This window comes from Melanerpes formicivorus, unplaced genomic scaffold (genome assembly GCF_026170545.1).
Source record: "Melanerpes formicivorus ecotype bairdi unplaced genomic scaffold, bMelFor1.0.p_v2 SCAF_14, whole genome shotgun sequence".
Classification (NCBI taxonomy): Eukaryota; Metazoa; Chordata; class Aves; order Piciformes; family Picidae; genus Melanerpes; species Melanerpes formicivorus.
Window position 1 is genome coordinate 6,503,278 of NW_027142366.1, and position 17,524 is coordinate 6,520,801.

At 46.3% G+C, this 17,524-nt stretch overlaps 1 protein-coding gene across 1 annotated transcript in view; it reads right to left on the minus strand.

Moving 5' to 3' along the window:
• FAM20C (FAM20C golgi associated secretory pathway kinase) overlaps positions 1-15,477 on the minus strand; it is a 79,324-nt gene extending 63,847 nt beyond the window's left edge. The window contains exons 1-3 of the mRNA XM_068146745.1: positions 13,715-15,477; positions 11,286-11,458; positions 1,698-1,776 (exon numbers count right to left, since the gene is read on the minus strand). Coding sequence (XP_068002846.1) covers positions 1,698-1,776; positions 11,286-11,458; positions 13,715-14,226 — 764 coding nt within the window. The 5' untranslated portion in view covers positions 14,227-15,477. The remainder of the gene's footprint in view (positions 1-1,697; positions 1,777-11,285; positions 11,459-13,714) is intronic.
• Between the last annotated feature and the right edge of the window lie 2,047 nt (positions 15,478-17,524).

The window sequence follows — 17,524 nt, forward strand, 5'->3', positions numbered from 1 at the left end:
TCCCTGGACAACCCATTCCAGGGCTTCACCACTCTCACGGTGAAGAACTTCTTCCTCACGTCCAGTCTGAATCTCCCCACCTCCAGCTTCATTCCATTCCCCCTAGGCCTATTACTACCTAATATCCTAAGAAGTCCCTCTCCAGCCTTCTTGTAGGCCCCCTTCAGATACTGGAAGGCCACAATAAGGTCACCTTGGAGCCTTCTTTTCTCCAGACTGAACAGCCCCAACTCTTTCAGTCTGTCCTCACAGGAGAGGTGCTCCAGCCCTCTGCTCAAACTCACAATACAGGGCATGGACCCATGCAGGGCTGATCTGCATGAGCATTCAGGGAAAGGGCAGAGAGAGGAAGGGAAGATCCCCTCTGGAGTATATCCCCTCTGAAACTGCCTTCCCTTTGAGTTGGCTGTGATATGTGTGCTTCCTCTGACCTCTCCCAGCCAATCAGTGATCCTCTAGCAACATGGAGAAATTTGTGTGCAATTTGGGAAGCAAAACACAGAAGCACCTGGCCTTTGCACAAATGCCTTTTGCTGCCTGGAAGTCCACAGGATTTCCGGGTGATTCCCAGGACAAATGAACGTAAGGAGGGTTCCTGCTCAAACTTAGGCTGAAGTAAAGTGAGGCCAATGATTTGACCTCTCTGGCAGTCAAGCAAGAGCAAAGCAAATCTGTATTTGTCTGAAGTGAATCTATGGCAAAATGTAGAGTGAAACTGGGAATTTCTCAGTCCGCAGTCAGTAGTGGAGCCCTGTGAGCTGTGCTCCCCACTACAGCTATAAGGCAATGCCAACACATATTCCAAACTGCTTGTTCTGAGTTACTCTAGTCTTTTATGGACCATCTTACAGGAAATTAACAGAACTTCCCTACAGTGGGAACAAAAGAAGGAAATGAATTTATTATGCCAGTGGTACCCTTGGCACAGATACTGAGTAGCTTCATTAAACACTTTAAAACCCTGAGTGTCTTTGCTAAACCCTCTACAGTAAGTACAGAGTCATTTTCCTTATTACAACACAAACATACAGGTCAGGACTCAGAACTCATTTACATCTCCTTTGTATCTGAGTAACTTTCCTCATCTCCATGGGATCTGGGCAGGCACAAATCAAGGCTGCATTATCCTAGTCTTTCCCTTTCCCTCTGGACTATCTTGCAGTATCACTCTCAGATAAACTCAGGTTCACAGAGTCAGCCTAGGCACAGCCAAATAACTAACACAACCCTCTAATACAAACAACAATAAATCAACAGATCAAATTATAATTTATCAGACAATTACTATTCAGCTCTTCCCAAGGCTGTTCTGGACCATCTCTCCTGCCTGGCCATAGTCCAGAGGAGCAGCAACGCTAGATAAAGCTCAGCTCTGAGGAGTAAGTTTACATGAGAAAGACATGCTGGAAACATCCTGTATTTATGAAGAGAGATTTCAAAGAGATCAGAGAGAATAAAATTCCTGAGAAGACTGTAATGTGTCTGAGGCCCCCTCAGCATCTCCTCCAATGACCAGTCTAAGCAGGGCAAAGCTTCAACAGACCCCAAAGCTCTACATTTGGCAGCAAGCCTTGGGAACCAGACGCATTAACCTTGAGAGATAGCGCAGCAAACTTTTAATGGCTCAGAAAACAGCAACAGGCTATTGCACCACAATTTCACATTACAGCACAGACTTTTTTGTTTTTTTCACTTACTTCATTGGCTTGAACAATGCCTGCCCATAGTTCTGGAACGTCATGATCAGCTTCAGCTGGGTGCCTCCTGATTTCATCGCTGTGGGAGAAAAACAAGACGGCGTTGAAATGCTGCATGTGGATCTACTTACATCCAGCTTCCTTGAAACAGAATAATCTATCTTTTGCTCTGTGTTAGATGCAGCACTGCAGTATCTGAGCACCAAGCAGGGCAATCTTAACTGGGCAACAGATTATGCAGCGGGTGCAGAGTGCAGGGGAGGGCTTTCAGCTGCTAACCAGGGCTAAAACCAGACTGTACTCCCTGATATGTCTTTGTCTTCTTGAATTGGCCACAACGGGCTTCAAAAACAACCTAACTGAACAGCATGCATAGGAATAGACCAATGAAGTCCTGTTTTCTCCATCTTCAATTGCTTTCACAGCTCATTTTTATAAGGAACACACATGGGGAGAAGAGATGGGATGCTTTCGAAGATAACTACAGCTGGGACGTACAGTTCAATGCACAGCAGACAGCTCCTTAATTAAAAGTATGAGCAGATACTACAGCAATCTCTGATCTCAGCTGTGATTTTAATTGTTGCTGAGCAGTGGAGATATGTAAATTCATCTCCTCTATGCACAATGGATATGTATCCAAGCCCATCCATTAATTTCAACGGATCCCAAGGTGGTTCATACAGGAGAGGAGCAGAGCCGTGCAGTGGGGCTCTGGCTCTGCTGGAAGGGTGGGAGAGGGCACAGGGAAGCAGCAGGATCTGCAGTCTGCCCTGCACACTGAGGGCCATCTTTGCTCCAGTATTACATGGGCTCTCTTCCCAGCTCAGGGCTGATGGGAATTTAAGACTGACCTTTATTCATACCAATCTGAATGTTTCGAACAATATCATGTTAACATCCAGATGGCAGTGTTTCTAAAATCAGAGCTATTTACACATAGATATGTAAGAATTGATTAAAAAGGCATTTTACCAGAACAAGAGGACACAGTCTCCAGCTGCGCCAGGGGAAGTTTAGGCTGTCTACAACTACCTGAAGGGAGGTTGTAGCCAGGAGGGAGTTGGTCTCTTCTCCCAGGCAATCAGCACCAGAACAAGAGGATGCAGTCCCAAACTGTGCCAGGGGAAGTTTAGGCTGGAGGTGAGGAGAAAGTTCTTCCTAGAAAGAGTTGCTGGCCCTTGGAATGTGCTGCCCAGGGAAGTGGTGGAGTCACTGTCCCTGGAGGTGTTCAAAAAGGGATTGGATGTGGCACTTGGTGCCATGGTTTAGATGTCATGAGGTGTTGGGTGACAGGCTGGACTTGATGATCTCTGAGGTCTTTTCCAACCTTATTGATTCTATGATTCTATGGTAAAAGCCACTTAAAAAAAGATACACTTTGGCAACCCATCTCAATCAAAACTGCTCTGAGGAAATGGAATTACCTATACCCTGACTCCTTAATTCTCTGCTGTGCTCAGAGGGGTAGGCCATGGCAGTCGTGCCTGTATGGATGAGTCAGTCCTTTAAAAATGCTTCCTACGAGTGATCAGATAATCAATGCCTTTCTTTACAGTTCTGAAAAAACACTCATGTCAACTGGAGGACTCTATAAATGTCAAGTTACCCTGCTCTGTAAATTTTGGCTTAGAGTTGCCCTTGTTCCACCTATGTAGCTCATACAGCTTTTTTTCTCCAGCCAATGCCATTAGCTGCACCTACTTTAATTACTCATCTCAGTGCCTTGCTGCTGATAGGTCAGCAGCTCTTTTTCAGCACTTGTAACCTATATTTTTGCAACAAAATGCTATGCAAATCTGCTCAGTGTAATTATACTTCTCCTAGAATAAAATCCCTCCTGCCTTTCTGTTTTGCTGACCTCAGCCTTCTCTTGCATTTCCACTTTTCTTCCCAAAGGAGCAAATAAATAATTGGAAATTAGAGGACATTAAATAATTTGCACTGAACAGGTAAAGCAGAAACATGTGTCTTTTACATAGTAAACTCCCTCTCTTGCTCAGAATAGGTCAGTTGATCTGCACTGGAGGGAAGAAGGAGCAGTAAGCTTTTTCATACCTAGTCCACAGCCTGAAGACAATGAGAAACAACAATTGTCTAGCCAAAACCCTACACATGCTGGCCTAGGACCATCACAGCCTTGTTACATGCTCTGGAAACCCTCCTGGTTAGTCTGGGCAGCAGGCAGATGGAGCTGTCCTTACCTCATGCCCATTCTAAATATGGGCCATAGCCAGGACCAGTCCCCACTACTTCCCTGCTCAGCTGCTGCCAAAGGCACAGGATTTGCCCAGCTCTTTATGGCACAACCTGTATTTACATGGCCTATCTCCACACAGGCCAGAAACATCAGCCTCAGAACTGACTTCTGTCTGCCTGACACAAGTCTCCCCAGCCCACCAAGCTCAACACAGCTGCATGCAGACTGCTCATACCAACTAAATGCCAGATGGTTGGGTTTTTTTTCTCTAAAAAGGCTGTAATTTATGCTTTTTCATTCAGCTCTGAGGAGCTCAAGGCTTAGAGGTTGGCTCCCTCTCCTCTGTGAGACATCTATGCTCCAAATACACCAAAGATCCTTTAAGCCCATCAGAGAAAAGTGAAGGATAGAATCTGTTCTGAGGTGCCCCTGGGAAGCCGAGCAGTGGGGAGATGGGGGGGGATCACAACAATGCAAATAAGAATAAAGAATGTTCCAGCATGCCCTCTTCCAAGCACAGAGTTTCAGATACACCAAGAAGACTGGTTTCTCAGCAAATTGAAGCCACTCAACAGACAATGAGTTTGTTAGCAGCTGAACTCAACAACGAGTGTGTCATCACCAAGCAGGCAAATGTTCGAAGAAGATTAACAATTCAGACTAATTCTTCTGTGAGACACAAAGGCCTGGTTTCCTGTCAGAAGGAATTGAGCTGAACTGAGACAAAAGCATCTCCCTGCTCTTTTCAGATCCATCTTATTGTATTGCTTTAATTGGTTGCAATAGTAGCCTCAACCAAACACAAGTTTTGCTGGCACGCCATCCTTCCACCCTGCTAGGAGTAAACTTTGGATCGCCTCAAAATAGCAGCTGCCATTGGTGGGAATGGTGTCCCCTTGTGGCTTACAGCTGGGCACGCTGGAAGCCACATGCATCATGGACAGCAACCCATGCCAGAGCTCCACGTTGGCTTCCCCACACATCATCTGGACTTGTGTACAGATATTCCCACTCTGGCTGCTAGCTCAGCGCCACAGATGCAATGGCCAAGCTGGAGGTGGTTCAAAGCCACCCTCCAAATCCAGACTAGTTAGATTCTAATACTGCAGTGCCTGCACAGAGGGAAACACCTGAGTTTAGACTGTCCTTTCAAACTCAGAAAGACTCTTTATGCACCTCTAAACTAAGCAGACTTGGGAGTAGTCTAGGCTGCCCAAATCTTGGGGGTAGCAATGCCAGAATAGAGGAGATCTCACTGGAGATTATTCACTCAGAACTCTACATCAGATTATTTCCCATGTCCTAACTTAGCATTACATCTGTGTACTGGCTTCCCTCTCATCTTCTGAATTGTATTCCTTCAGGAAATCCCTTTCCTGCCCAGACTTCAGTTAAACACATTCCTCTGGCTATTATGGCCAAACAGTGGGAGCCCCAGCATCTTCCAGAAGCTTATCTCAAACACTGCTTGCTCATCTGGAGATGCCCTTGTGCCTTCATGTACTGCCAACAGGAACATCACTGAAGAATTTATAATACTCAGAAGCAGCACATGCAATTTTCCAACTGGAGGGTGCTACACCATCACAATCTGTCACATCTATGATCAGCAAGCTTAGGTATTGTTATGGCCTTGCAACATAAGACTGTATTGACTCCAGTGGAACCACTAGTCACACTCTGAATCCATTTTTGGTTTGTTTTGTGTTGGTTTAGGTTTCTGAATGTACTGTAACATCATGGGTCATGAACAGCTCAGTAATAGAATTTATAAACCTCCTAGCTTCCAGCAAGTACCTCAAATTAAGTCTCATACTGGCACAGTGTTAAAAACAAATCCCACTGCCCTCATTACTTTCTGTCTTCAGGCAACCCAAAGCCTCTCTTTCCCCTCCCTCCACAGATGGAATGGGAAGCAGCATTAACCTTTCCTGTTAACCCAGTGCAAGGGCTTTTGGGTGTGATCAGAAATCTTCCTAACTTTAGGAGGCTTTGCAAAAAGATTCCCTGAGCTATCCTTTTTTTCCTTAGTGTCTGTGGGATTAGAGTCCAAAGACTAGTGAAACGGTGGGATTCCTTCTAGTTTCTCTCATAGATTTTGGATCAAGCCTTCAAGAATCCCCACTCCATTTATATGTGTGAGGAGCCTGTTGTCACTGTCACACTCCAAGTCTGCTGCTTCCCCTCCCTGTCCCCTCCTCAGTACAAGACCTGAGCTTTCCTCCTGATCCACAGACACAGATGATAGATATCGTCTATCATCTCTCAATCATCCTTTTTTAAATGTATGCTACACAGTTTCTGTCTACCATCTGGTACCAACTCCTAGTGGAGACACAACATTGCCCAAAGGGATTTGCCCCAAAGGGATCTGGAATTTGAATTCCTCTGGCTTTCTAGATTCTCTGGTTTTCTGCATGGTAGTCCTCTGCCTACTGGCCTGTCTAGACTGCATGGTCTTTGGACACAGAGTGAGAGCCCCCCAAAAGAATCTCTGAACCTGGCTTTTGGTCAAAATCCAAACACCACTTAAAGATATATTTATTTATGCCAAGCTGATGCCTGAGAAGTGAGATCTACTCAAAGCCTCGGAGGCACTTAACATCTGAAACAGAGGACATCCAGGTCCATCTTGGATTCTTATTTATACACCAAACTTTAACACAAACATGTTGATTGGCTTTAACAAGCAATACTCTGCCCCAGGCTAGGGACATGGCCCTGTACAAGCTGTGAGGAACATATTTCAAAACAAATTCAAACCCTCTTCATATCTTAATTTGGGTTTGCTCAGTCAGTTCCACTGACTTATTTTTTAAGGCCTTTCTTGGTTTAGTCAACACTTCTGGAGGGAAAGAGATCTGTGGAATTATTCAGAGGCTTTGCTGCACATTTTAAGTCCCCTCCTTTCATCTGGATTTGTACATTAAATCAACTTGTTGGCTCTTGGCAGATTCATTGTTTTCTTATACAGTAAATCAATGGTGCTCCATTTCATTACGCTTTTCACACATTCTCAACAGGACTTTTCCCCTTCTTTTGCACGAGATTTTCATCATTTCCTCTAGCATCTGAATTTATACTCAAGATTTAGCATCTTGCCTTTTTAATTTTTTTCCTCCCCTGACTTGAAGCAGAGTCCACCTTAGTTAATTGCAGCACTTATTCACTGCGTGAGTAATCTTGCGTGCTTGCTTTCTAATTACTGCCTGTACAAACTGAAGGCACTGCAGGTTCAGAAATTAACTCAGTCAGGTAATGTTTCCAAACCTTTCCAACCAAAGAATTTACAGAATCAAAGAAATAAAACCCAGCTAATCACAGGAATTACAAAAGCCTTTTCTGCTCCCAGGCAGTCCCTCAGCACAGCTTCTCTGGACAGCAGTACAAGCAAGATCAAGACCATATTGCCTCTACAAAGCACTGTTCTTAGACTGCTGACAGTGCTGCCACTTGTAAATATGCAAGAAAATAGCTAACTATGGTTATTTATGCATGCAGTAAACAGTTATGAAAGGCAAAGGAATTGTGCAATTGCCTGTGCATGTGCTGCTTCTGAAAACTGGGCTTCAGTGCTCAGTGGAAAACAATTCTCTCTAGGCTCCTGTTCCTGGCAAGAGGAAATTTTCAGTGAATTAAATCAAATTAAGAGCTATGCCTTTGTGCTGAACGAAATGAATAGGAAATACATATATTGATGAAGTGCACAGGATACATCATCCACTTGAAAGCTCTGGGTAACCCCGTCCTTTTCAAGGCCAGCTCTAGGTGTCACTGTGGGAACTGAATGTGATGCTCCTTTCCCAGCCATGGATTTGTTCCATTTAAACTTTAACATCAAGAAAATGTCACCTTGGTGCTCCCTGCTCTTGGGAATTGCTTCTGTCACCGTTTTCATTTTGAAATAACACTGCATGTTACAGAGACGTGTGAGCAGTTCTGCTAGATGGCAGGGGATCAATCTGGGCACCACTCTCCTCCATAAATAATGCAAGCTGAGCAGAGAAATTACAATGTGGCTAAGAAAGCTGTTTAGCTGCAGTTTGGATCTAATTACTGTAGGTATCAAGGACTCACACAGCAAATCACCTAATTCTATTAGAGCCCAAGGAAATCTGAGCACTGGGAAGAAACTGGATAAAGAAATATCCCACTTAATCTAATGCATGTAAGGCTGGGTATTTAATTGTCCTGCTTGCAAAAAGAAGCCTGAAGGCTGGGCATTATGAAGGGTTGCATTTATTTTACCTTTCTAACCTGGCTTCTGTGCATCTGCCTAAAAAAACAAACCAAACAAAAATGCAAAAAGCAAACTAACAAAAATTGGATATATGGGGTGTGACCATTTGAGGCTGTGCCTTTAAGAAAGGGACAGTACTGGAACACTGTGGCTGAATGGGAAAAAAAAGCCCCAGACAAATGAGAAGATATGCAGGAATATGCAAAAGAAGGTGGCAGCCCTCTAAATGTCCTTTGGTCAAAGATATTGCTCTTTATTAATCAGCTTATATGCTTTTGAATCCTGCTGCTGCTCTGCAGTGAAGCTGAAAACCTGGCAGGTGTTATTTTAAAACACAGAGTTGAAAACCCTCCCAGAATTTACAAGGTAAAATAAGAGATGCTTCACTGTGTAACAATAATAATAGTGACAACAATGATGATGATAATAATAATAATAATAATGTGTATTAATTATGTGCTCTTTCTGCTTTGCAAGCTGACAAAGCTCCTGAATCCCCACAGAGGCAGGCGGTTGATGCTACCAGCAAAATTCAGATCCTGGTATGTCTGCCTTGGCAAAAGCCTCCTTCTATTGCTATAGACTTGACTTTAGACTGGGATTTACGTGTGAGAATAATTTCCTGTCAGTTCCCACAGTGACTGATGCCTATACCAAGCATACCTCATGTTGTAGTCTATGGAAATTATGTTGCTTCACTGACAGAAACCATGGCTCTGTGTTTTTGTTAGGGGCATAAGAGGCCCTACCGTGCTCTGAAGAGCCTTGTTCAAACATTAACAGTGAGACAATCCCATAGGAAATTGCTAATAACAACCATAAATCTTCTTCTGTGGTCCTGTGGCCCTTTCCCCCCATTGATGTTAAAGCTCTATCAAGATCATAATTAATGGAAACCTCCTGACACATCCATATGACACACTAGGTGAAATCATAGCCCCAGGGAAGTAAATGGCAGAACTTCCACCTACGTCACTGGGCTCAGGATTTCACTCCTACTTTTTTATGATACCCATTTTGCTGCTAGGTTAATTGAAGCATAGAGGGGTTAAGCAACATGCCCAGAAGCAAAGTGAAGATCAAGCCCAGAAGAGCAAAGTGAAAAGTACTAAACTATTAACTTCTCATTCCTACTGCCTTTTTTCTCCCACCAGTTTCCACATCGCTACATCAACCTTAACCATCCCACTACACTGCAGAAGTGACAGACTTCATGACTTAAATGCTGCTGAGTTTGCTGCAAACACCCTTCAGATCCTGCATAGACACAGCTGAGCTCTAAAGTGAGGAAGCAAAGAGAGATCGATGCACTTAGCAGCCATGCAGTACAGAACACTGCTTCAGCCAATGGTTTTTGTGTAAACCTCAATAGCTGAACCAGGAGATGGGTTGGTTAAGCATCACCTCTGCACAAAACTGGAGACAGCCTGGGCACTGCCTGGAGCACAAGACAGATCACAGCCTGCATCTAATCCTCAATGGTTGTGCTCAAAGAGCAATGACAACACACGTTACAAAGTGCTGTCTCCATCCCCATTTGCATGTGGGGATTTCAGAAATCAGTTAGTATTGAGGGAAGAGGTCAGGAAAGGTGAAGGCTGTCTCAAGGAGAAAATCACTCTGGCCATCTCCATGCAGTGCTCACCTTACCCTCCAGCACAGATCAAAGGAGCAGGGGTAGAGTCTGCTGCTACCTGCAGTGTCACACGTAAGCTAGAGAAGGGAAAGCACATGGCTCAGTTGTCAAACCTGATCTCCTTACTTAATGAATCACTCCAATCCAGAGTTTTGGGGGCAGAAAGCCCATCATGGGTTAATAAACAAGCCTGTGCTTGTCATCTTTCATGAGATAAGTCATGCCTGGATCCCTGAATCCAAAATGTTGGATGGCACCTGGGTACCACAGACTGCTTTATTCAAAATCCAGCCCTGGCACAGCTCAGAGCAGGGCTGTGTGTACAGCCACTGAACAGCTCCATTCATGGAGAAGAAGCCCTCGTGTGGCATCCTGCATTTCACACCTACTCTATCCGGATCAGCAATGTGAGTCCACTCCTGATGACCAAGGATCTCCTTTATTTCTGCTCAGCAGCCTCTGTGATTCACAGGATGGGAAACGCAAACCTTAGGACTGCTCATGCTATTCTTGCCCAGGCCATTTCCTGCTGAGGCCAGGGGAATTTTTGCCTTGCAGGGTTAAAGACCTGCTGACCTCATCCCACAGTGCCAACACACCATCAGCACTTTTACAGAGCTCCTGCTATTTCATCCCTCTGAAATGGACCTAGCAACTTTGTGGTCAGCGCAAATACCTTCATTTTCTGCATGGCCAATGGAAACCGCTGGCTCTGCTTCAGCTCTCTACCCCTGGAAACCACGAGTTGTACATTTGTTTAGTAACCCAGGGCTTTCATTTGGGGTTGTGCCTTTTTCCATCCCCCCGCCCTGTGCAGCTATGCAGCTGTATTCAAGGAGATGCATGTTGTTATTAAAGAGCCCTGGATGAAAGCCCCAAACTGTCTCACCTTGTTTAACCAGAGCCAAAGGTTGACATGGGCACATCCCTATTGTGGATTTACAAGCGAAATAAACAGAGATGAACCCTGCTCAGCAGGAGGCTGGCTTGCCTGGAGCTCCCTGCATGATGCCTGGGGAAGCTGCAGCTCTTCCAGCCGCAGAGCCCCGCGGTGCCGGATGCTCCTGCAGCCATGGCTGCAGGGCTGCGGGTCAGCCGCCTCGCCTTGTCTCGCCTTCCTCGGGAAAAGGAGTGCTGCCAGACGCAGCCTTTTAAATACCAATCACCCAATAATACAAATCTAGCTCCTGCAAGAACCTGCCTGCTTTTTGCCATCCTTTTACAAATTGTCCTATTTATTTTCAACAACAGAATAGTGCACTCTCAGCCTGATGGTGACTAGAGGATCTCTGAGACGAAGGGGATTTGCCTTGCTGGCAGACTTTGCAATTGCTCAGGTAATACAGAGCTGGCAATACCTCTTTACAGGGCAAGTAAGTGCAGATGTTGAGGAGCAATGCTGTAGGCACACCAGGGAGAAGCCATGCAAAAGATTAATATTCAAACAGCAATGAGATCCTGAACAATGAGCAAATAACCATAAAAAAGCAAATGACAGATGTCCAAACATACCAACACTGGTTATCTTTTGGGAGACCAGGTCTTGTAGTAAAGCCTCAATTGCAGGATTATGTCTGGAATACAACTCGTACCGATTAATGCCAATGTGGAATTTTAACCAGTTTGGGTAGGAGTCTATGGAGGTTTCTCCAGTTGGCAAAAATTCTTCATTATCTTCATTTTGCCTACCACCAAAAAAAGAATAAAAAAAATAAATAAAAGAACACAACAAAAACCCAAAAATGAGGAGAAAGAAATAATGTTACAGTTTGTAACAGGCATCAAGAAACAGGGCTTCAAAATGTGACAACTTGGAAAGGCAAAGCACTACCGGGGGTGGGAGAAGTCCCCGAGTCGTCCCTGTACTGGCTGCATGCCCTGAGCTTGATCCCACCTGGGGCCAAGGGGGAGCTGGAGCTGGATTTTCACCTCCATTTAAAATCATCCCTGATTTAAAGCCCATGAAAGTCAGGAGCAAAACTCAGAGTGACATCACTGAGCATTAGCAGAGGCCCTTATATAGCAGAAGCACAGAGCTGTGAATTTTATACTGTGTTGAGGCTGTGTTACGTTGCACACAGCTTTTACAAGCGTGACCCAAACGACAGCATCACCCTGAACCTTTATTTGACAGAGACCTGGGCCTGGAAACCAAGAGTGCAGCAGTAACTTGACCTCTTGTACAAAAGGCTCCCACTCTCACTTCTGGTTTTGTTTTTTTTTTCTTTTAAAAAGAGTGAGAAGAAATTGGACCAATCTCAGCTGGCTGCTCAAGGATGGTTTTGTCCCTTCCCCAGCAGTAGGATACTATTACAGAAAAGAAGTGTTAAAATTCATTTGAACTCTGAAATTTCCCATTAGTTGTGCGAACTCTGGCTGCAGCCACCGAGGAAATTATGTACAAGAAGCAGCTGCATTATGGACATCAGTGATAATTCCACTTTTCACCTACGGAACACATTGTCACATATCTTCCATCCAAAGTCCTCTGTGGTTTTAGTCATCTCCAGATGTTCAGATGTTTGTGACTTGACCTTTCTTTCTTTCCTTCTTCCTTTCTCTTTCTTTCTTTCTTTCTCTTTTCTTTCTTTCTCTCTTTCTTTCTCTCTTTCTTTCTTTTCTTTCTTTCTTTCTTTCTTTCTTTCTTTCTTTCTTTCTTTCTTTCTTTCTTTCTTTCTTTCTTTCTTTCTTTCTTTCTTTCTCTTTCCTTCCTTCCTTCCTTCCTTCCTTCCTTCCTTCCTTCCTTCCTTCCTTCCTTCCTTCCTTCCTTCCTTCCTTCCTTCCTTCCTTCCTTCCTTCCTTCCTTCCTTCCTTCCTTCCTTCCTTCCTTCCTTCCTTCCTTCCTTCCTTTCTCTTTCCTTCTTTCTTTCTCTTTCCTTCTTTCTTTCTTTCTTTCCTTCTTCCTCTCCCTCTTTCTTTCTTTCTTCTTTTCCAGCACTTTTCCAGGTTTTCTTCACTTCACAGTCAGTTTGGATTATCAGATAGAAGGGCCCTGGACGATTCATATGGTGGTGAGGAGGAGATCAGAAATATTTATCTTCTCTTTCTAAAGGTTTATATCATACTGGCTGCTCTGTGGCTTGACAGAGCTTTTGCATGGTACAATGCAGCCGTTTAAACATTACAGTGGCAGGGTGTTTGGAAGAGGGTGCTGTTGTATCAGACATGGCTTTTGATTTCTCAGTCATTTCTCAGCATTTCTTGCAAGCCAACAGGGCATACAATTCACAGAGGCAGCTAACTGCTTTGAAGGCTGGAGAGCAGCACTGGTGTTAGGACCCAGGGAATTAATTGAGGATGAAAAACATAGCACAGATTCGATCCTGAAGGCAGAAATACCTGCTGGGATGGTTGCCTTTGTGATACTAGACCTTGCTTTTCAGAAAAGTTAATGCATCACTGCCTGGTCTTATTGCTTATCCCCTACACCTCAGAGCGGGGAGGTGCTGGAGAGAGGCTCACTGTGCTGCTCCTTCTTATGCTGTTTTCTTGGCAGCATCTGCCTCTGGCTGCGGCTGGGGATGGGACATTGGGGCATACAGACCTTTGACCTCCAGCTTTCTCATGCTCTGTGTTTATTCTGTATTTCATGACATTTACTGGAAGGAACACAACCGGTCACGCTTGTGTGCCACTTCTCTTTCTCCTGGTGACACCGAATCACTCTGTTTAACCCTCTGCCTACTCCAGACCGGCCATGACATCAATTCTCCCTAGCGCTCGGCTAAAAAACAACGTTATAAAACAGAAGGCAGCCACCCAGGGAAGTGCCGTGCCACGTTTCCACACCGACCGCCCAGCACCCTTCCAGGCCTCCCCACTACACTCCCGAGGCACCCCTGCCCGGGCCAAACCTCACTCTCGGTACCGAGCCCCACCGCCCTGAGCTGAGCCAAACCGTGTCAGTTTCCCCCTCGCCGCGCCCCCGCCCCGGCACTCACCACTCGGTCTGCTCGGCCGCCCGCGGGTTGAACCTGATGTCGCTGTTGACATTGAAGAGGAGGTCGCCGTCGGCGAGCGGGGGCAGGGCAACGCGGTAGAGCGGGTGCTCGAAGAGGGCGGCCAGCGGGGCAGCGGCGGCGGGGGGCGGCGGGCGCGGTGCCCCGGGGGGGATCAGCCGCCGCGTCCGCGCTCCCTCCGCCCCCCCGCCGTCCGCACCGGCTCCGCCGCCGCCCCCCGCCGCCCGCTCCGCCGCTTCCCGCGACTGCGAGGAGAGGTTGGAGCCTGGCTCGGCGCTGAAGTCCTGCAGGATCCGCAGCGTGTGCTTGCTGGGCCAGCGCGGGGCGGCGCGGGGCGGCGCGGCGGCGGGCGGCGGGCAGGAGCAGCCGGGGCGGCCCTCGGTCCCCCGTCGCTCCAGCCGCGGTAGCAGGTCGATCATGATGTGCATGGTGCAGGCGACGAGGAACACCATGAGGATCAGCACCCGGAACTTGCGGACCAGGAGCATTTTCATGGCCGGGGCGGCTAATAAATTACCGGGGGAGGGGGAGGGAGGGGAGGCGGCAGGGTCGGCCGGGAGCGCTTTCGTGGAAAAAGCCCGGGCGGGCGTGGGTCTTCCAGCTCCCCCCCCGGGGTTTTGGCTTTCTCCTTTCGGATCGGGATGCGAGCGATCAAGTCAATAAAGTTATCTCCATAGGCGCCGAGAAATAAACAGGCTAAAAACAATAGGTCCTCATTTCTCAGTAGCATCAAGAACTTAGGAGGGGGAGGGAAAAAAAAATTAAAAGGAAAAACAATTAAAAAAGGAACACCGGACCGAGCCTTTAAAATCAATTGGAAAACAATGCCAGCGGCATTGTTATATAGAGAGCCATCTGTTCACGGTTTCTCTCTCGTTTTATTACAGCGATCACAACAAAAAAGGGAAAACTGGTTCTTGAAAAGAAACCGGCATCAGACACTAGCTGTGATTAAATAAAATAATCAAAAAATGAAAAGACGCAGAGGAGGGGGGGGAGGGGAGGAGGGAAAGGAGGGAAGAATAATATTAAGAAAACCTGGACGTAAAGGCAGCAGCAGAAAAAAAATCATCCATAATATTTGGCTGTGCTGGAAACGCTGACTCCCTTCCTTTGAATCTGCCCAGTGATGCAGCAGAAGCGCTCTCCCGCTCGCTCTCGCTCCCTCTCTTCTCTGAGACTGTTTAAGAACATTGGCTGGAAAATCATTTTCTTAGAGCAGTTCCAGTTTCTTCATCCATCGCGTCCAGTGCTCGGGAGAGATTAGTACGTTCAACTGAGCTCGAGTCTGGGTGGCTGCTGTATCCAAGCTGGGCTTTTGCTTTGGCTTGGGTTGGTTTTTTTTGGCTGCAAAACTGTCTGATGGCACAACTGCAACATAAAGGTTAAATATGGCACAGAAGAAGGGGGGGGGGGGGGGGGGGGGGGGGGAAGGGAGGGGAGGAAGGATTAGAGGAAAGAAACTAATATAAATCAGTAGAGGTTCTTTACAGCAAAGAGGTCCCTGCTTTGATCTCTGCTGGGTTTTACAGATCTGCCTTTTTTTTTAAGAGAGAGAGAGAGAGAGAAAGGAAAAGAGAAGGGGGGAGAGGAGGAAAGATGGGGGGAGAGATCTTTGGCAGGTGCAGAGTGAAAACCTCTTTCAGCTACACTGAATTCTGGAGACTGGTTGGACTAGTAGCTCTGCAGCTCCAGCTTTCAGTGGGTGTGTTAAATATTATGAGCGAGCCATGATTCCTGCCTTCCTCACGTCATAGTTAGGAGATTGGCTAAATAAACGCTACAGTGATAGTAACAGGAAAACCTCAACCAAAAGCTGCCTTTTTTTTTTTTCCCCTCCCCTCCTCCCTCCTTCCCACCCCTCTCTTCATTCTACTGCAGCTCCAACTGGGGCAAGGAGAGGGCGTCTGTTCCACAAAGGTTTCAAAATAAAATAAATAAATAAATAAATAAAAAACATTAAAGTGGTAGCGGAGAGAGGAATCTGCGCTAACAGCACAGCAAAGTATGAGCGCGGTCAGTGTGCCAAGGCTGGGAGCAACGATTCTGCTCTGTCATTGTCTGGGCTGAGAGCTGACTGCCGCGGCTCTCCCCCTCACGCCCAGCCCCTCTCCGGAGCAAGGTCAACTCGGAAAGCCGGGTGCTCCGCTTCCTCCGGAGGAACAGCTTTATTTTAATCCGAGATCCTGCGGGCTGTGATAATCCGGGAGCGTGCTGTGGCGTAATCTGCCTGCTCTCCGGCTGCTCTTAGCTGCGCAGTCAGCTCCCCGGGTGGGTAGCCCTAATGCCTTATGGAGCTGGTTGGTGGTCCCGAGGTCAGCGCAGCCTCTGGAGCTCAGCGAGTGCCGTTGATGGTTGTCTGAGGTTGAGGAGAGTCTGGAGGATGGGACAAGCCACTCCAGTGGTCTCCTGGTGATCAGGCAGAGATGCTCTGGGCTGCTAATTTTGTCTTTTGAGCAAAAGGGTCCGCTGGATTTTTTTGCAGGGTTTTTGGGCTCACTTTGATCAGAAGCTTTTTTTGCTACTGCAGGTGGAAAATACCTGTCATCAACATTTGCCCCTTGTTCACATGAAACAAGGGGTTAGTAGGGTAACTTCTCTGAGGCTGCATTCAGAGGCAACTTCACCTACATATCTCCTGCTTGCCCCTTTACATCCAGGGCAGGAACACCAAACCTACTTCAGTAGGCTAACCACAGGTTGATGGTCTCTTCGTGACTACAGGTCATGTTTTAAACTATAAATCCTTTCAGTGTTCAGTCTAACAGTATCTGGAGCTTCAGAGGCCATCAAGAGTCCTGCAGACTGATCAACAGTCATAGAGTGGGGCTGCAGTATCAATGAGAAAGGTAAAGTGCTGCTTCTCCCTACCCTCCACCTTTCCACAAATAATCTCAATGGTGAACATGCTGGCCCATTTTACCCTGGATTAAGCAACATTAAAATACTTCTTCCCTCAAAAGTACTGTCCCTCTGTCCCAGGGTCCCCCCAGCACTTTTCCTGAACTGGATGACGGAGCGCAACCAAGCAGTCACTGCTTTTCCAATGGAAAGGAAAGACTGATGAAAGCAAACAAACAAAATCCCTGACAGGGTCATGATCTTATCAATTGCTCTGCACCTATATGGAGGAGCAAGACATTCTTTCTTAGGGTGACCTCTTAATACCAGTGTTCAGTAGATGTAGATGCGGTAGATGCAGCACTTAATTCCCACAGAAGCCATAATGTTACCCCTAGATCCTCATAGTACATGTGTGATTAATTGTGGCAAAACACTTTATTATGGAGCCAGAAGCAAGGCTTTCCATCTTTCCCCACTTTTTCACCAAGATCAGTCATCTCAGTCAAAGAGTATCTGGCCATCTGACTATGAGGACAGGAACAGTGGTATGTTGTGTGCCATTGCCTCCCACAAATACCAAGTCTGTAGGGTTCTGCTTGGGAAATTGAGTTCAGTTCGTAAGGTAACTACGTCTCTATATAGTGAGCTTATGCACAGCTTATTATAACCTAGTTCAGCAAGCTGACACTTTAAGTTCATCAAGAGGAGGCTTGCAGTTTTGGTTCAGCTATGGAACCCATCACTGCTGGAAGAGGATGTGATATGTGAATGCCATGTGGGAGGATATCACTTTGGGCTTGGGCTAGGGTTTTTTTGCTTGCCTGTGTCTGCAGGCTTTCTACTGTTGAGTTTCTGGTGGTTTAGGGAAGTCACATGAGCTGGATAATCAAGAAGACAAAAGGAGACAGGTGGAAGCTAGAGCCTGTGCTTCAGGGACTGCAGCGATGG